We start from the raw sequence: 20,390 nt of genomic DNA on the forward strand, positions 1-20,390 counted from the left end.
TGATTCTGTTAATCAATATTCTATTTTTCCTTGAAAATCCAGTGATGCACACTCACAACATGACCAGGACAACATACTGATGAGTTCTTTCTTTTGCAATTGATGACCGTTTGATTTGAAGAATGAAGAACTAGGCATAAAATTAAAATAAGATTATGTGTGTGGATCTTCTACCACATACATCTGCAGCACATCCTTTGGAGGAACTTGAAACAAATACTGCAGTTTTTACTGAAGTTAATGGGTTCTTGCAATGTTTGTTCTTGAGTATCTTGCACCACATTTTAGAAAAGAAACAACAGTCTCAGTTTGAAGTTGCTGTTTCATCATCTTTTCCATTGTTAACATATGCAGTTTGCAAACAGCACTAAAAGAGTATCACACAAAGTTTAGTTTGTCCAAAAAAATATTTGATAACTATAGTGACAGGCAAAATTGTCCTGTAATAGTGTAACTGTGGTCAGTAATGGCATGCTGCTCATTAAAACAAATTTTAAACATTAAAAGAAAAACAAATAAAGGTGTTTCAACTTGTCTAGTTTTTAAATGCAGGGATGTTTTGCTAGCGGTCTTGCACTTGGGCTTCAAGGCATAAAGGAGTCCTTTGTCAACCAAGCAGTAAACTCTATAGGAGAGAAGATAATCAACACAGAGTCACAGCCGCTTTAACTATCCAACTAATATTATCAAAATCCAGCTACAAAGAAGTCACCGCTTTCTGCATCTGTTCTCACCTTCCACTCTTGCTTTCAGCCATCTCAAAATGCACATTTTGGCAGCTATACAGCTTCGTCTTATTTGGTGCTACAATTCCTCGGTGCGAGTTGGAGAAACGGTTGATAAATCAAACTCAACCACTAGTCACATATCCACCTCTCCCCAAGTACAGGTTTCTACAATTGAAAAAGAATGACAGAATTTCTAAGCATCATAATCAGCTAATCCTCCCCTGCTGAGAAATTGCACTTTTAAGCTGCAATGGTAATGGAATTGTGCAGATTGAATGCTCCATGGTATCAGAATAAGTTATTCTCTCTCAGAAGCCATTATTGTCCCTTTGTGGTTGTTGTACTCTCATTGCATCCCTATTCCCTCAAGCAGTTATACTATGAAAGCTGCATACCTTCTCTTCATGTGAAACCCTTAAAATGCATGGTTATCATTGTTTTGGTACTGGCTTGGGAGCTCTGGAACGTGTTTTTGGAACTGTGGAAACAGTATCAGCCAGTCAGGACGTGGGGGAAACTCACACCTGAAACTACAAGTCATATGGGAAGTTCAGGAAGTAAGAGCATGATGGAAAAGGTCAGGTAACAGGATGGCATGTAAAGCATGACAGGAATTTAATTAAAAACAAATTGAAAAAAAAAACTTTTACAGAGTAGTGTCAGCCTCAAGTGATGAGATTGCTCTCATTTTATAATTATTGTAGGATTCATTAGGGTTAAACTACATTTTCTGAGTAAAGATATTGCAAGTACATAAACATCTCATCCTGATTTCTTTTGGAAGACACTTTTATTACAGTTCAGTGTTGCCATTAAGTTTAATTGTACTTGAAGGCCTATAAAAAACAGTCTTGTTTTCTCTGACAATGACAGAGAACTAGATTGCTACCAGTATTCAAATATCAAAGATCTCTTACTGCGAAATGTTAAGTTTTCTTATGCAGGGAATAGGTTTTATGTGGATAAAGTCACAGAGCCAGCTGTAATGAGCAAAATACTCACAAAAGCTTTTAATAAATTCTACTCATCTTTCTAATTAGCATTCACAGTGAAAAATATTTTGATTTCCTAAAGTTTTATGATTTCTAAAATATTATGAAAAATAATGCCTGGAGATCTTGACTTTCTGTGCTATTTGCAGGACACACAATGGTCTGTTTATTGAAATTAATCCTTTCTAAGTCTTCGTTAAGATCAGTTTGAGTGTGCGTGGCTGGTAAAATACGTGCTTATTGATCTTTCTAGACAAATATATACATCTGTATGGAACTGTGTTGACCACTTGTTTTTCAAACCTTACTGATTATGCATTTTCTGGGATTCAGAGAAACTCAGTGAGTCAGCAGGAATCTTTAATATTGAACCACAGAGACTGTTCTGGTTGCCTAGGTTTTTGTTTTGTCCTTCTTTTATATTCATTTTTACTACTAAGAAATAAAAGTACATGCTAGTTTTATTCAATCTAGCAGAAAGCACCTTAGTGCATATTTTAAAATATTAAAAATATCGTTGCACCTATATTGTTGCACCTATATAATGTTGCACCTATATTGTTGCCCCCACTGTAATATTTGAAAGGGATAATTGGAGGTTATTCCTATTCAGTAGGTGTTCATTATTATTTCAGGCAGTCTTGAGATATATGGAAATTACTAATTTATAGAGACTGTATCTGTATTTTGACTTGACATCAATGGCAGATCTAATGCTTTTTGCCTCGTGGGGATCTCTTCTGAGGAGAACTGTGCAGGTGTAGTGTAGTTTGTGTTCCCATGTTTACTTTCTCTTCCTGTTCATGATCCGATGTGTTATGATGCCATGGTATAATATGTGCTCTCCATTCTTAGTGCAGGAGGAAACTAAAATTTAGAAGGATTTTACTAAGGGTTATAAAGTTCTGATGGAACAGATCCCATTACTCCTAAAATAAGGGCTGCCCCTGCTTGACATTGTATATTTTCTGTTCAAAGCTAAATCAAAAAAAAAAAAAAAAAAAACAACTAATATTATGGAACGGTATGAATGCAGACTTTTACTTTTTGGAATATTATGGGTTTGATAATGCCCCTTACAAGAGCTGGAAAAAAAATTGCAGCCTTCAATTTTTGCTTCAGGCTAATATTGCATGTTAATTTTTTTCCCAGCTTCTTCACTGCTCTTTGCAGTAGTCACCTTATGTGTCTTTGCTGTGTTTCTAGTGTTCCTTCCTAGCTCTGCTTCAACATGACTGCAATGTTATTGTACCTTTTCTATCATCACAGTATGTCCTTGACCTATTTATCCAGACCACTATTAACTGACTTACAGCGTAGAACAATTTAATATAGCTACCTTGTATTTTTGAAGTCTTTGTGAAGATTCATCATACTCCCGTCTATAACATTTTTCATTTGCGTGTCTACAGCATGTTCTGGGAATCCTTTCTAGACATAGGCAAATACTTCAAAATATTTTCTTTGATTTTTTTATATTTTTAATGAAATTGTCTTGGACTGGATTTGTACTCACTTTTGTTTTCTTTCACGTATTTTTGTTTGAGGAATGTTTGCAAACAGTATATTTTTAATCAAGTACTACAACCTGTTTACAGAAAAATGAATAGAATTCTAAGCATTTACTCTTGAATGCTTTGAAGTGTTACAGTAATCCACCTAGAGAACAGGACCAGGGAACAGGACTCCTTAAACTGTTCATGAAGAAGCCACAGGGCAGTACACATTCTGAGCAACACAGTAGAAAATATCTAATTATGGATTTTTACATTATTTTATAAACAATTTCAGGAAGATCATTTTAATCATTTTGAAACAATTTTGGAAAAAATAGAAATTGACTTCAGTGAATTGGATATTTTATGAATCATTTTCTTGTCTACAATTATCTACGATTGTTAAGCATATTTTTTGATCTGTTGACTTAACCAGAATATGCCAAAATACCTCACCAGATTTTTTAAATAACTGAAATAACTCATCATACTAATACTATATCAAAGTAGTTTCTCCTAACAATGGGCATCAGCATGTGTCTAGGGAAGAATATAGCAACAAGTCAAGTCTATAGAGATGCATATCCATAGTACAGTCCCACTAGTAGTAATTAATTGCTTGGGGAGTTCCTGAGTCAGAGTGATATTTTTCTATTTTTCTTATACAGACTTGTTTTTTTAAGAGACTGTGTAGGCCTTTAGTAGCTGCTGCATACTGTGGAGAGGAGTGCCACATTTTTAGATATGTGATGTGCAAAGAACTCTACTGCTTAACTTGCTACCTGCTGATTTCATTTTGAGACTTGCATTGGAGGAGACAATGAACAATCTTAACACTTTCTTTTTCCATGTCCAAGATTTAGCAGCTGTCTACCAGATTCCCTCCCAGTCATGTCCTTTCTGGGCTGAAGAGCTGTAGTCCATTAATCATTCTCTGCATGGAAACCATTCCACAGCTTTAATATCTTTGTTGCCTTTCTTCCACTTCTACTGTGTCTTCTAAGGTAGAAGCAAATGGCTGCAGTATTTATATAGTGGCGTAATGATATTTTCTGTTATTTTATATTTCTTTCTAATAAATTGCAGTATTTGATTTGGGTTTTTTTGACCCCTAAGCATTGAGCTAATGTTTTCAAGGGATTAGGTATAATTCAAAGATTGTGGGAGGTAATGCTCACTTCCAATTCCATTGCTTTATATGTAAAGTTAGGATTATTTTCTCATATACTCATCACTTCTAATTTATTTACATAGAATTTCACCTGATAATTCTCCAGGCAGTCGCTCAGTATTAAGTTTCTTATAATGCCAAGTATAAATCATGTTTAAAAATCTTAATGTAATATCCATAGAAACAAATAAGAGACAAATTTAAATTAGATTTTAATAAAGTCTGATAATTCAGAAACAGTTATATACTGCCAGTCTTAATTATAAAATATACAGGTGGTATCCGTCTATACAACGCTAACGGTGTGAAGTGGCCTATGCTTAAAAAGTGATCATTAATACTGTGATGTTAAAACAAGTCACAATTTTACATTCTTATATATGGAAAAATGCCACAATAAAATTAATATGATATATTTTTTTCTTTGAAACAAAAAAATAGTAAAAAATAAAGAGGTACACTAGAAACAAGAAAGAGAAGTAAATGTAAAAGTTATTTAATTTTAAGACTCTCTGTGATTACTTTCACTTCATTTGTGGTCTTTTGACACCAGTTAGCACTCATATCTGTGCTTTGGTAAGTATGGTATTAATTGCTGCAAAGGATACTTATTCAGTGTTAGTATTGAGTTGATAAACCCTTTCTTTGTTGTGATCAAAACAAAAGCAGCGCTACAAATTTTATTTTTCTATAGAAGTACCTTCATTTACTTTAGTGATTATTATAAATAGTTTGACTACTTTTACAGGAATTCTATTGACCATACTGCACAGAAGGGAGAGCTAATGCATGCCTGTTTTTCAGAGAGTGAAGAGTTACTATTCAGAATACATATTTTTACAATATTTTTTATTTTTTTCATGTTTCCATGTGTGGTCCTTGCAACTTATTATTAGAAACAGAGAATTGACTTGCTGAAATATCTCTGATCTAATTCTGAAAATCATGGTAGAAGAACTTCAGGAAATATGTTGTAACAGCTATAGGTCGTTATAATTTTGCAGAAAGACACTTTATATTGTGCCAGGAGAAGGTCTTTTGTCACAATTTAAAGGTTTCGTCACAATTTAAAAAACAGCTAAGAAAAGAGTTTGGCTCCTCATTGTAGGTTTGAAATATACTAGAAGGAAGTGTGAAGAGAGCATTTTTATTAGAATATCTCTTCTCTGCTACCACTCTCTACAGTACATTTCTTCCATCACTTTCCTTTATATTGAACTACCTTAAAGCCCTAGGATGTCAGCTGCCAATGTATCACTTACGTAGTTGAGTACTGTATCAGTGAGTCATAGTCACAGGTTATTTCAGCATAAGATTTATCTTCTCACAATTTTAAATGTGACTTCTTAGGCAAATATGTGTAGTCAAAGTAAAATCAGAAAAAAATTACTGAAGTATATGTACATTTTAAGTAAGAGTAATGCAGATTTACTGTATATTGCATATTTGATATTTTAAAAGAGAAACAATTAACTGGTAGGCAAATAGGCAGTTATTAGCTGTATCATATGAAGTGTTTGCAAAATAGAGATATAGTGGAAATCAGAAAACTGTTTTATGTTTTATTTTAAAGACATTACATTTTGGTTATCTCAAGAAACCCCCAGAAAAACATGACCTTCAATACCGTAGCTTGTTCACTAGTAACTTCGTAACTTTTCTCTTTCCTTTTTTAAAGTTGTAATGTGAATAGAACTTTCAGCATTAGAAATGACAAAAGAGATAACTAAATGTTCTTAATTAATTTTTACCAATGTGGAGACTTTTAGATTTGCTCCTGCATTAGGATTTCAGAATTTCAATTTATGTATATATACTGTGAAGTTTTCACATGAAACAAAATTTAGGTGCTTGGGTTCTGATGCAAGATCAGGGTACTTTTCTTTGTATAGAAATTCTGATACATAGAATGCTTTATATCAGTGCTTTATGTCAAGTATTCTGAGATACAAATTGTGTCCATTTTCCTGCACTCAGCGAAGAAGCAATTATATAGAATTATAAGCGCAGTCATTTAAATATCAGCTACCACTTGGTCAGTGTTTAGTGTAAAAAGCAGTAAATTTGAGTGTACATATTTGTAGCATTGGTCATTGAATTATTTTCCAGGTCTAAATGTGATAAAATGAAGTAGTTAGTTAGTTAATGCTTTTCACTCACTTTCCCACCATCCTCAATGATAAGGTAGGTAAATATCAGTATTTTTTATCAGCTTTTTTCACAAATGAAAAAAAAGAAAAAAGAAGTAATGTGAGTTTCCCAAAGCTACAAAGCAAGTCAAGTGCAGAGCCAGAATTACCTTTTTTTCCCCTCAGGTATGCAATTACATGGAAGTTAAGAGTCAAGTAGTGTATTTGGTTTTTTTTCGTTTTGTTTTGTTTTATTTAATTTTCCTTACTCTCTTATGCTCTTGAAAGTCAAATCATTTTGGGACTGTGGTAGGAAGGGCGATGCATGGAAAAGGATTTTTATCAAGTTAATAAGCATAAAATTGATTTTCTAGAAAAGCAGAAAAATGTCTACCCTACCTATTTCCTTGGAATGATATGTAAATGAAATCCAGAAATTCCAATTGCATTTCTGGATCATGTTTTTCAGCTGATGTGAGCTTTTCACAAGAAAATGTGAATAATGAAAATAACAAATCTATGACTAGATTCATGTTTTGGTCATTGTTTTGAGGGCTATTTTAATTTAGTTTCCTAATTACATTTTTAAGGACAAGGGAGAAATTGGGTGCTAACTCTAATCTAAAAAGTTATGATTTTTTACAGGCATTTTTGTTAAGTCCTGCATTTTAGCAAAATGAGTGTGATCATAAGCAGCCTTTCAGTATGTGGTTAACTGTGTCAGTATTAAATGGGTAAATTTTGTGGTTTACCTTGACAGTGTTCCTTTAAGCATGTACTTAGTCCTTTGATTGTAGTGCCTAGAATTAGAACATCCATTTTTATATACTTTTAAAAACTTATTTGACAAATTTAAAAATTGCTTAGCTGTCAGTAGTAACTACACCATATGTGAGGAGATGCTTTCAGTCATTATTATCTATGGTGTTTAAAACATTAATACATATACATATATATATATATAAAAAACCTTTCTCTTTCCTGAATCAATGTAAACAGAGCCCAGATGGCCGTATAGAAGTCAAAGGGCAGCATGGAAAATCGTCACTGCATATTAAAGATGTGAAGTTGTCAGATTCAGGGAGATATGACTGTGAAGCTGCAAGTAGAATTGGTGGGCACCAAAAGAGTATGTACCTTGATATTGAATGTAAGTTCTAATATTTTGTTTTCTCTTTTAAATTTGTTTTAAAAGAAAAAAAGTACATTCTTAATGGAAGGTCAGTTTTTCTGGTCATTCTTGTTTAAAATTGCATGATTTAAGAAAGAGTGTCCTTCTGTAGTTAATGATACTGAATACTCTGGGTGAATTCTTGCTCTACTGAAGTTAATGAGACACTTGTCAGGGGCTTAATCAGGACAATTCATCTATGATGATATTTCAGCCCACTGGAGCCTAAGCTTAATAACGTCTTCAAAAGCTTTGGGCTAGCGGAGACTGCTGTGTGTGAAAAGTATTCAGTGGGATAAGGTAAGGACTAATTTGAGCAACAGCTCAGTTTGAATTTAATCTTCGAAGACTGAATCAAGTCATCCATTTTTCCTAGTTCTCTAAGTCACTAATCCCCAGCGATTCTCCAGTCTTTGTTATAACACCTTCTGGAGTACAAATATTTGTGGCAATCTCTTTTGGACAGGCTATTTTATTGACAGCTTTTGGATTTTATGCAGCAAAAATAGAGATTATTTTTATTTAGGTAAGAGTCAGATGCTTTAGAAGTCAATCAGAGTATATAAATTTGAAATATAGGAAAATTCAGTGCTAAATTGTCTCTTCAAACAAGCTGTTCTTCAAACTCTTGAAGCAAAAGCTCTTTGGAAAATGAAACCCCAAAAATGCTCTTTTTTTTTTATCATTGTTACATTTTGATAGAGATTTTCTACATATTTTTGTTCCGTATGTTGTTGCAATATATTTTGAGTGAGCTTATTTGAAAGGAAGTAAGGAAGCAATCTATGAGGAGAAAGGTTGGAGAAACAGAAGGATTGCATCAAAGGTATATAATTGAATGGTTAATGAAGGAGGATAAAACACAGAACAGAGAGTGTCCAAAAGGCTTTTCAAATCTGAATAAAAAATCAATCTCATAACATAGCATAGTGAGTTTTTCTTATATGCCATTGGTAGTTACAAAAAAAAAAGTAGAATCGTCTGAACTCAAGGGATGTCTTTGCACTGAAATCTGCTAGATATTAGATAGGAACTATAATATAGGGAGATGAGGGATAAGTAGCAGTTGCAGACCACCAACTGAGCAATTTCTAGAGGAGTTCTGAAAGTGACTTGAGCATACAGTTGCATGTTCCATCTTTTTGGCAGGCAGAACAATGCATTTTCGTTTAGGAAATAGGTCTGAAAGGAAAATGAGAAACATTCAGAGTTGTAATTAGATATTAGGAATGGAGAGATTTGCCAGCCCCAAAGACCTGAGAAATAAACACATTGTTTATTAATAGCTTTAACACAGCTATTCTTCAATAAATGTACTTGTGAAGGACTTTGAAATTTTGCAAAATATTATTATTCTTCTAGGAGCCTATTCGTTTAAAAGATTCATACCTTTAATGAGTCTTGGCTTCCTAGTGCACTGGTAATTAGTTATTTTATATGTATATAAAGGGAAAAAAATGATTATACTAGACAAAAATGCAAGTTCAATGAAGTTAGTTTAAAATTCCTGTAAAATTCTAAATCTTGTCCTGCTCTACACATAGAATGACATGAAATATATTGTTTGATTAAAGTTATGTAGCCATTGTGCTTTAAAATTCAATTTTATTACCTTTTGTATTCAAAAGGGAGATATAGGATGTGTCACATTATATGAAACATGGGGAACAGAAACTTAAGAATTCATTAGCTGCACAGAATTCATACTAAAGGGCATAACAAAATCTCTGGATTGATACAGTATGTTAATGTAGTCTAAGATATCTTCCAGAATAGAACTTTTGGAGCAGATCCTATGAATTTAAAAGTAGCATATTCTCAATATTGAATTAATGAGAATAGTGTGGCAGATTTAATTTTGAATATATATTAGAAGAATCAAATGTTGTGTATATGAAAATGGATTAGGATATTGTTTTAAATCTATATTTATGCTTAGGGATCTGTATTTTTCTGATGCATCAGACCTTTTACAGTTCAGAAATCTTCCAAAAAGGCATAATTTTTAAAAGAATATATAATTATTATGTATATCATCAGAGATATCATCACACGTTGTGTTAATGATTTTAAATCACAAGACTTTTCTTTGACCTAGCATAAAATTATGAAATTTGTCACATTGATGTTTTCAACTTTGAAAACAATAACTGATTAAGCCAAAATCATTTTCCTAGAACAGGTGTTCTTTGAATAACAGAATTACAATTTTCTCCGTATCCTTTATGTGTAAGGTATTTTCATAATGCAAGGGGGCTATTTTTGGTGTAATGCAATATAGGTCTGTCTCCATTCATGTTCTGATTAACCAGTCAGAGCAGTTTTTTGTTGGCTTTAGAAATAACTTTATACTGGTATATGAACAGCAAATATAGTATGTTTGTCTTGCCCTGACCAGAAAACATTTGTTAAATGATGAAGACGTCTTCTGTCTTTTAATGTAGTGTCCTCAGAGGGAGGTGTCTATGTTCCAGTTTCATTCTTCCATTTGCCTAGTTTCTGTCATAAGTAAATAACTTCTATAATGAAACAGCCTTTTCCAAGAATCAATGAGTACCTTCTTACCACCGCTGATATACAATGCTTGTGTTGTTGTAAGCACTAAAAGTAATTTTCTCAAAAACAATTACATTTCTTTCTGTAGTAGGTGTCATAGTTATCCTGTATTCCAGTTATTTAACTTTGTAATTTTCAGGCTACAGACTTTCAGCAAAAAAATACAGGTTCAAAAGCTAACCTAATTTGTATTTTTCTTAGCAAAATGGGAAAATTTGGGGAATTTTTATGAGATTCTGTGAAGTTTGTATTGAATGAATAATTTGACTCTTTTTGCATTATTTTCCATGGGATATTTCTTCTGCATATTGATAATAATTAAAAATATTATTCTCCATACTTTTTACAATGTTTTTCCAAATATTCACTTACTAAATTGCATAAAACTCTTCAAACATTGCAGGCTCCATTTCAGTGATTTTGGTTTCATTCTCTTCAAAACTAGTTTTGAGAAGAATTTTTTCAGATGTGGCTGACTCTTTGCATAATTACCAGTGAGCCATGTTAGCAAAGTTTTTATTATTTTTAATTGTATTCAGGCATAAACTTCAGTAACTATTTTAAAATTGAAAATAAATAAATAAATAAAGGATAATTATTTATATTGTTTCATATTGCCTAGTTGAGACTAATCACTGCACCTAATGCCATTCTATAAGTTAATAACTATAGCTGTTTCCTTTATATATTTTTAATGTGTTTGATTGTTTGTGTAGTCAGGAGCATGTTCTTGTTACATTTTTAAATGACAGGACACTTAAACAGGCCTAAAGGAGATACAGAAGTCTGTGGTGTCACTGTCTCATCCTTTTACTTACTTACCCCTAGCCAAGACTTAAACTGACAGTATGATTACACAGAGTTTCTGTATATTATCTGTGTTCTCTGTTGGGGTTGCTTTTACTGATAAGAGCAGTTCCCCAGAACAGGAAAAGATTATCGGGTTTGATACCAGTCTGGCATGGTTAACCCTGCTCTTGCTATTTTTCTGAAGTAAATACTAGACAAATATAAACTCCAGGGAAGAGAGAAGCATGTTAAAGTATTTCTTCCCGCAAAGTCACCTTTGTGTTTAGTTACATTTCGTTTTCCTTGCATTTAGTAAGGAAAGGTCAAAAAGACAAAAGGACAGATATCCTTATTAATATCATTTGCTAATGGATTTCATTATCTGTACAGTTTGATTACAGATATGAAATCTGTTATGTGTTGGATGTTATTAATACTAATAATTGAAACAATTGATTGACAAGTTTGCCAGTATGATGGCATAAAGGATCGGTATTAGGTGTTAGGTATTAAGGTGTATCTGTAGTGTTTACCTATATGTTTCCCCTACATAGAGAGTTATTTTCTTAAATTTAAAAAATGATAAAAATAAATTAAAAAATAGATGAAGCAGGAGATACTGTAAGAGGAGGCCTTCAGGGCCTACATTTAACTGAGGGAATTAAATGTATAATTCCCAGTGAATTACAAAGGGATTTTTGCATATAGTACTGTCAGGTGCCTTTCAAAGTCACAGTTTTACTATGCAAATAGGTGCTTACATTTCTGTGTGATATTTGTAGGTTTTTTTTTTTTTTATGTTAGACATTTTTACTGAAAATATATGCTGGAGATATAAAGGAATCTTAAAAAACATAATACAGACCTGACTAAAAGTAGGAAAAATTCTGATGAGAGAACACATTTATTTCTTGGATGTACTTCCACAAATTATTCTCTGTGGTGATTAGCATTAGAGAGTGGATAATATAATTTTGACATAATTTTGCTGGATCATCTTTCTTCATATTATTATTCTCAGTAAGGATGCAGTGATGGCAGTTACCAAGTTCGAATGGATGTTAAAAAGCCAGTAGTGATCAGCCAACACTCTGTGACACTTAAAAGTGAATCTCTTCTTTCCTGTAAGGTTTTCTCTTTATTGTGTTCAAAAGGTCATTGTCACAATCGGGAAGTATTCACAGCACTCAGTTGTGTGCAGACATATGCACCCTATGGTAAGATGCTGGTCTCTCTGAAGGCTTGGTATTAGCCATGGAAAGTGCAAGTTCCTTCAAAGAGTAATCCTGTTATCAGCAATAAAGTTTGTTCTTTGCAGTAGTCTCTCTTTCTCTGTATACTACCCAGGAAGCTTATGTTCTTTCACAGCTGCAATAACAAGTTTTCATTTCACTCAATTTCAGTTAAAATTCCTCATTTACAATACTGATAGGGCAGCTATTCGATATGGTGGATGGTCCCAAAATGCCTACTCGTTATACACAAAGACTAGTATTTAGGGTTTTTAATAGATTTTTCGCAAACATGTTACATTCAGTAATATGGTGCGTTTTTGTGTGAAATTCATGAGTTCCAAGTAAAAGCGATTTCTAAGAAGTGTTACTTTCTAGGAAAACAATTAAATAATTCAAAACTTCTTACAAAAATGAGATGCTTTTCTTACTACTACAGTTTTCCTCCAAACATGAATTTTGCAGCTGTATTCCATATCAGACAGGTACCAATTTGTGTCAGTGTTACAAAAATAAAATATTTTTGAAAGTGTACCATGTGCAACATTGTGTTCATTTGTAAAGAAAACTATACAGTATTTACTATGCTACTGTCTTTATTGCTTATCAGAAACAATCTTTTTACTTTTTTTTCTACTGCAGTTTGAAGTCAGCCTCATTCATTTAACAGCATTAAACTTAGAACTCTTCCTGAGTAGATTAGTCTTTCAGACCTTTTCACTTTATTTTATGTTAGTGAGCTGTTTTACGTTGCAGTTAATGCAGATGCTTTGAATTCATGCCATTTCATTTCATACTTTGCAAAGACACAGAATTACTTAAAAGCAGGTTGAACTAGCTGAGCCACAAATTATGTCTACTTTCAAAAGCAGACTTTGAATCAGTGAAAATAATGCCAGTATGTGCAGGATGTCGCAAATTTTGTAGCCTATTTCATGCCAAATAGTGTTCCAGCTACCTCATGCTGTCATAAAAATGTAGTAAATGTAGTTCATACTAGGGATTCAGTTTATTTTAAAGGAAGTCAGAGAAGGAACAGCTCATCGCTACTCAATTACCACACCTGATTTGTGGTGATCTAGCGCTATGTTGTTATCTGAGGGATAGGAGGTATAGATTTAGCGGAATCAACAAATTGGAAATGGAGTTCAATATACAGGGTAATATTTCAGGGATGATGTTTGGATTTTTAGTCTGTAATGTAGAGAAGTTTTTTGTTTGATTTCTGGACAGCACTGTGTGTAAAAATGAAGTGAACAGATTCTAAGGCTGAGTCCCTGCTCAGGGGGGACAATACAGGATCAACAATTAGGCTTTGGGAATATAGGAGGCAGATAACAGAAGGAAGAGAGAGATAGGAGGCATGTACCGGAGATAGGGATATCTGGTTAGAAAAGAGGAAGGTAAAGATATGGAGCTGGATTTTGTTTTGAAAATGTGAAATGTACCATAGGAGGAGAGGGCTGAGGAAGTGAGACAGGGGGTTAGGATCCTGGTTTGGGAAAGGCATTGCTGTGTTTGACTTTTATATAGCAATTATGTAATCTAATATATGATGTCAGGAGTCTGATCATCCTAAATTATTCCATTAGTCCTATTCAGGAATGCATATAACAATTGAAATTTTGATACAAACTGCAAGCATCCAAAAATGATCTGTTTCAGTAGCTGGAAATACCTGATTATTTTATTACTAAAATAAAAATGACTACTGAAATAAAATTAAGACTAAAAAAGCATGCAGAATTCTGGTATCCTATACGTGAGAGATTTGCAATGGGATTCCTCTTATGCTACGTCACATGGCCAGTGTTCCTGGTGATTTACAACATAGCAAGTGACTGTTAGAGATGTGCAGATTGTTTCATTTAAGTATCAGCGTTGACATGCTTAGCTTATTTTAGCCATCAGTGATTTCATTACCATTTCTTCTCCATCTGGCAGACATTTCCTGCACTTCTCACCCCAGAATAAATTCTTGAACGGTCAAACTCATGTACTAACATAAACTCAGGACTGCCCTCCCTGAGAACATAGACAAGAATTCCCAGCAGTCGTTTGCAGGCAGTGCTGCGTCTATTTCCAGTTGCTAAGTTAGAATTATTTAATGTACGCGTCAGAGACGTGAACAGCTCATAGGAACACAGATTTTCAGAAATCATGCACTAGTAAACCAGGAAACTATGAATTCAGATTAAACTTAGTGAATCCAAAATAGCTGAAGAAATAACAATGCCAGCCTCAAAACGCAGCAGCAACATGGAGTGTAAAAGCAGTGTCTCAGTAGCAACATAAATATTCTATACAGGTTTCTCCATCCACAACCGGTATTTCTACGAAACTAAGATTTCTGGGGTTTAATTTGTGGTTAAGCCAACTCCCTTATTCCTTAATGTCATGTGGAATTCAAAGAGAAATGCAGACTTGCAGTTTCTGTGAGACTGGCAGTACCAAACCCCAGAACAGTGCATTCCTTCATTGCCTACCATTTGTAAAAGTTAAAGATCCCGTCATCAACAACATACATTCCGCCTGGTGGAAAGTTACTTTATCTCCCTTACAAATAATTGTTTAGCTCTGTTTATGATAAATGCAATGCTGAAAGATGGAGAAGTTAGTGTAGTGATTAAGCGCCACAAGTAATATCACAGTCAAGGGTATTTGGGACCAGTACTGCTTCCCAGTAAGAGGGGACTTCTACTCCTATTGCATAAACTGTACAATTAGTAGATAGCCCATGCTATCTATGCTGTTGAGGAATATCGTGCATTTTATTGTAATTCATTTTGGGAAGAAACAAGAGAAGTGAAAGCAAAAAGAAAAAGGAAATGTTCCTATGGGTGGTGTTTCTTATTGCCCACTGTGAAGGAAACATGCACCTCTGCAGAACTGTTGATCTCAGACTTCCAAAATTATGAGTCAGAGTCTAACAAAAAGCAACCTCTGGTTTTAGCTGATAATGTTGGAAACTTAAAACCTAGTATATGATAAGTTTCATTTGCTTTTCTATTTGGAAACTTAAGATTCAGATTACAAGTTTTTCCTGGCAGCCACATGATCATGATATTGGAAGTAAAATCATAAAAATTAGCAGCCCTGAAACTCTGTAGTTTCTGTCTTCCATAAGGATGATTTTATATTAAAATTTAATCACCTGGCCTCATTTGTTAAGGTCTTTCCAATACATTTCTTGTTACAGGAAATATTTGACAGTTACCGTACCAGTCTGGGGAAGATTCTTCTAGTTTAGCTGCAGGGAAAAACTATTCATTCCAAAATGTTAACTATTGCCAAACAGGTATGAGGGAAAAAATAAAAAAGAAAAATAGAAGGCTGTTAACTAGTGTGGGATAAAGTTACAAAAATGTATGGTCCTTTTACATGAAGGAGAGCAAGGAAAGTATTAGATTTGTTAGAGGATACAGTTTATTAAAATCCTTGATGATGGGGACCTTTTGTCAATAGTAAGCATCTAAGAGAGAGAGGCTTCCAATAATACGGTACAGGAAAGGTCCTTGGCGTCTTAGACCTGACAATTTGACATATATTTTCATTGTGTGATCCAGAAAAATTAATTATGTGATAAATAAGTAGCCAATAGTTTGAAAACCTGTAGTCCTAGGGTAAGAAGTGAAAATCTAATTCTGCACATCAGGTTGCCATTATAGGTGTCTGGACACACATGCTGAATCAGGTAATTTGCCGTATCCAATTTTGTGTATAACTGAAAACACACCAAAGCTGAATCTTTGAAGTCATTGACTGAATTACCCTCAGGATGAGACAGGTAATGTATTAGTCTGTGCTTCTATCAGTGCTCTTGGGTATTATACCCAGTAGGGATATTCAAATCAGTTTTCAGGTCAAAGTTTGCTTCTCCTGCCCACTCTCTTTATGCAGTTTATTCAGAATCAGTTCTCTCAACTGTGTTGCTGACTTGTCCATGTCTTTCCTGTTTGGAAATATGCTTGAGTTTAGTTGATGCCGTAATATTAACTGTTCTAAAATGCCATTCCAAAGCTATAGTTGCTTACAGACTCCTACTATAATAGAATCCTTTAGTTTCATTTTGTACCTTCGTGATTTATTTTCTGTTCATTCTAGATGGCTTTTCTGGTTGGATTGCTTTATCTTCCCAAAATACCACTCCACCTTTTACCATTAAAGCTTCTAATAGTTCTTATGAACCTTCTTGGGTACCGATAGTAACTAATATGAGTAGCTAAAATTTTCTACTTTTCTGTAGCTTTATTTGTAGTAGGAAGCCGTAAGGTTCAGCTATAGCAAGTATCATCCAGGTTTGGGGTGTAGCTTTTGTTAAATTTTGAAACAACATTTTGTTTATTAAAATTGAATGTATTCAAGCCCCTGCTTTTGTATTTATCTACTTGAAAGTCCAGTATGTTGTCTTAACTGGTAGTAATTGATGTACACAAGTTTAAAAAGTACAGTTAATTAATGAACAGCCCTGAATTATTTTGCTTCAGACACAAATCAATCCTGAATTGCATAGGAGCAGTATTCAATTATAAAGTATTCAAGTTAAGTAGAAAATAGTTTTATTTTTTAATTTTTTTACCTTTCTCACTTATTTGCCTGTAAACTTTTTTTTTAATTATTGTACTAGAGAGAGAGAAAGAGTGTTTTAAGTATCTATAACACATGTTAACATATGATAGGGCCCACTTTTTCATTTCTGCTTGGATTACCTTCTTTCTCAGTTGATAAAATCTGTGATAAAAGTTCTGAATAAATATTCTGTGATACTTAATTTTTTTAGAAAACTGGTGGAGTCAAATTTTATAGACATATAAAATAGTTAAGCTTATATCTTCAAAGTTTTGATTTTAAGGATTTCTATTTTTAAGCAGTGTTTTTTCCTGCACACATACATGTGTTTCTGCAACCATCTATGCCTAATATACTACAGTTATGGATGAAAATTATGCAAGAAAGCAAAAAACTCCTATAAATCTTTTATCCCCTTCCAGTTGAGTTTTTATTTTCTAGGAAGTTTTTATTTTATAAAATATATAAAAAAAAATCTTTTTTTTTACTGGAAAAAAATATTTTCTGGAGCTATTTTCTCCATATGAAGCATCACTCCAGGTAACTTAATCCATTCCTGGTTAGGAAATCAAAAATCAACTTGTCAAGATAATTGGTCAGAATCAAGCCATCAGTACAGTCATCCTGTATCCATCCATCTTCTTTTGGCTGTATCTGAACATCACTGGGAGCTTTCAAACGCTGGGGAAATTACTGCAAAGCCTTTGTTCACAGGCTTTTGGACAGGGAAAATGCAAAGCTTTTTTTTGTTTGTAGGAATGCTTTTTGTTTGTGAAATGTTGATTTGGGGGTATATTCTTATTTGGTGGACTTTCAGACCTAGTTGTGGTTTGTGACATTAGAACTGTTGATCTGTTGGTATCTATAAGCATGTATAAATGACAGTCTGTGACTCACTCTTTTAAAATGTAAGCAAATAATGTAGCTGTCCAAAGTGTGTATTTAAGAAGAGAAAGCTGTCTCATCTGAAAGTTCCTATTCTGCTGAATGCTTGTACTTACGATATAAGAGTTTACACTCCTTTTTTTCACTTTTAAGACTTTTACATAGATAGGAATTGGCCAAGGGTGCATTTAAATCAACAGAAAGCATCAAACCACATGATGTTACCTAGAAAGGAAAGTTACTTGGGTTCAGACAGATCAGCTTTATATCTTCCACATTCATGGCAGTGTGCACTGATAAAGTGAACTTATTTTGAGAAGTTGTGCGTTATAGAAGATAAAATGCTTATCTAAAATCTGTTGAAATCTGAAATCTAAAAGAACCACATTTTGTGTCTCATGCACACTATGATGAGATTTCTGATCCATATGTTACACATATGTTCAGTGCAAAAAACTGCCTACCAGACAGAAGTCAGTTCCTACAGTTTTATTTCACGTGGCTCCCACTGCTAACTTCATTTCCACAGGAAAAGCCGTGGCTCTAACTCTCAGTATTATGAGAATTCATCTTCATCATAAAACAGGTAGATGCAAAGTTTAGTGACCTCTCCATAGAGCTTTGCTAATGTGATGTGTTGTATCCTGAAGACTCGCTGAAATTCCTCCTTTGCATGCAGATACTTAGAACAAAATATTTTGTTTAAAGGTATATGAGAATCAAACAGAGGTAGAATTACTGACTATAACATTTTGGAAAGGCAGATGAGCTCCCATATATGCTAAATATGACCACAGGAAGACATATTTCACTTCTGTGGATGAAACCAGCTGCCTCCTTACAAAAATAAAAGCTGAATATTTCTAAAAAAAAGGCTGATGAGCAATGTACCAATGTTGATCTGTGCTTAAACTCCTCCTGATGACATTCCTTTTTGGTCAAAGCAGCAGCAGCAACATAATTCCAAAAAAGGTTATGATTTTTCACAACAGCAAATACAGAAAGGTTGCAAAAGTGCACTTCAAAAACAAGATATCAGTTTTAAACCACTCCTGCAGCTAAATTTTCAGTGTTCAGTTACATGTGCTCTGTTCTAGTCTCTGGCAGATCTACAGATAATTTTCTTGCCTAAAGTTAAACTCTTTATGAGAAGACTAAAATAAAATTTTAAGGCACGCGTCTAGAAGCACCTAGAGCCTATTTATCAAAATATAAATATATACCTATATATTTAAAATATTAAAAAGAGATACCATGGTATCAGCTATCTTTGACAATTCTCTTTCTCTCAGAATTGAATTGCTAGAGATTTTACTTGACTTTCAGTAATGCAAAAAATATTTTCTTAACACTCTTAAAATATAACAAGAGTGGAATTAAAATATGAAATTGATTTCCAAATAAATCTTAGACATGCAAAAGATATGATTTACCCAAGACAGAATTAGAATTGCAGGGAAAGAGGAGCTCCCTCCAATTTTCTGAATAACATTAAACTGTTTCTGCTGTTTCTGGAAACTGTAAGTAGAAGAAAAAAGTCTTATCACTGCTGGCATTGTGATCTCAAGGTTATAATTACTTTGCAACCCAGCAATTTTCTTTGTATACAGGATGAATGTTTGGCTACATGTTTAATACAGCCATTTAAAGGGAGATTTGGAAGGAAGATGTAGCATTTTTTTGCTTGTCTGTAGCCTGATGATTCCATAAGGAACTAGTGTGAAGATTATCCTAAATACTAAGTATTCTTCTATTGACAATATTTTATCTCAAGTAAGCATAATACATTGCAACAGTTTTAATCTTTTTTTTTTTTACTTTTCTTTTAAAAATTTTCTTCTAGGTTTATTCACCCAACTGAACATCTCCCTTCAGAAAGTTTTCATAAACTATATTAGATAGTTCAGAGAGGAGATGAATGAGGTTCTTAGACATCTACAAACATCCAGGGAAGGACAGAAATTTCTCTAAGGCAAAGGAGATAATTGGACAGATTTTATATATCTAAGCATTGTAGCGCACCTCCCTTTGTCGCACAAGGGATGGCTGTAGTTTCTGATCGTCAAGAAGAAAATATTCTTTGTCATTTCTGAGGTACATCTTCTTTCGAGGGCTACTTGATATTGCCTAATGTTAGTATGTATAACATTAGCAGTCCATGTATTCAGCTGAAACAACAACAAAATTGAGTTGAGTAGTGATGTAGTTATAGTCGCTAATAAATGGATACAGCGGTCAGTTCAGATTTCTTTAAAAACAGTGATACTTGAATAGAGGTTTGTGGCCTGTTTTACTAAAACAGTTAACATATTTGTATACTACTTTCTTTTCATAGATGCTCCAACATTTGTGTCAAATCAAACCATGTATTATTCTTGGGAAGGCAATCCCATCAATATAAGCTGTGAAGTGCTAGCTAATCCATCTGCCTCAGTTCAGTGGAGAAGAGGAAAATTGGTTTTACCTGCAAAAAATACAACACATCTGAAGACCTATAGTGCAGGAAGAAAGCTGATTTTAGAGGTAAGGCTTAAAATGGAAATCAGCATTGTGGCATTACTAAATTTGTTTCTCTGTTTGGTGCTATTGCAAGTTCTATGCAGTCCATTTAAGGATAAGATGTACAATTTAATAAGTAAAGCTCTTTAAAAAAAAACCCAACTATGTATGAA

At 33.6% G+C, this 20,390-nt stretch overlaps 1 protein-coding gene across 2 annotated transcripts in view; it reads left to right on the plus strand.

Annotated features, from left to right (window-relative positions):
- Window positions 1–20,390, plus strand: part of NCAM2 (neural cell adhesion molecule 2) — a 321,807-nt gene that overhangs the window by 212,377 nt on the left and 89,040 nt on the right. For both annotated transcript variants that reach the window (XM_068911269.1, XM_068911278.1), the window contains exons 9-10: window positions 7,516–7,666; window positions 20,054–20,241. In XM_068911269.1, coding sequence (XP_068767370.1) covers window positions 7,516–7,666; window positions 20,054–20,241 — 339 coding nt within the window. The remainder of the gene's footprint in view (window positions 1–7,515; window positions 7,667–20,053; window positions 20,242–20,390) is intronic.

Source organism: Struthio camelus, chromosome 1, assembly GCF_040807025.1.
Source record: "Struthio camelus isolate bStrCam1 chromosome 1, bStrCam1.hap1, whole genome shotgun sequence".
Lineage (NCBI taxonomy): Eukaryota > Metazoa > Chordata > Aves > Struthioniformes > Struthionidae > Struthio > Struthio camelus.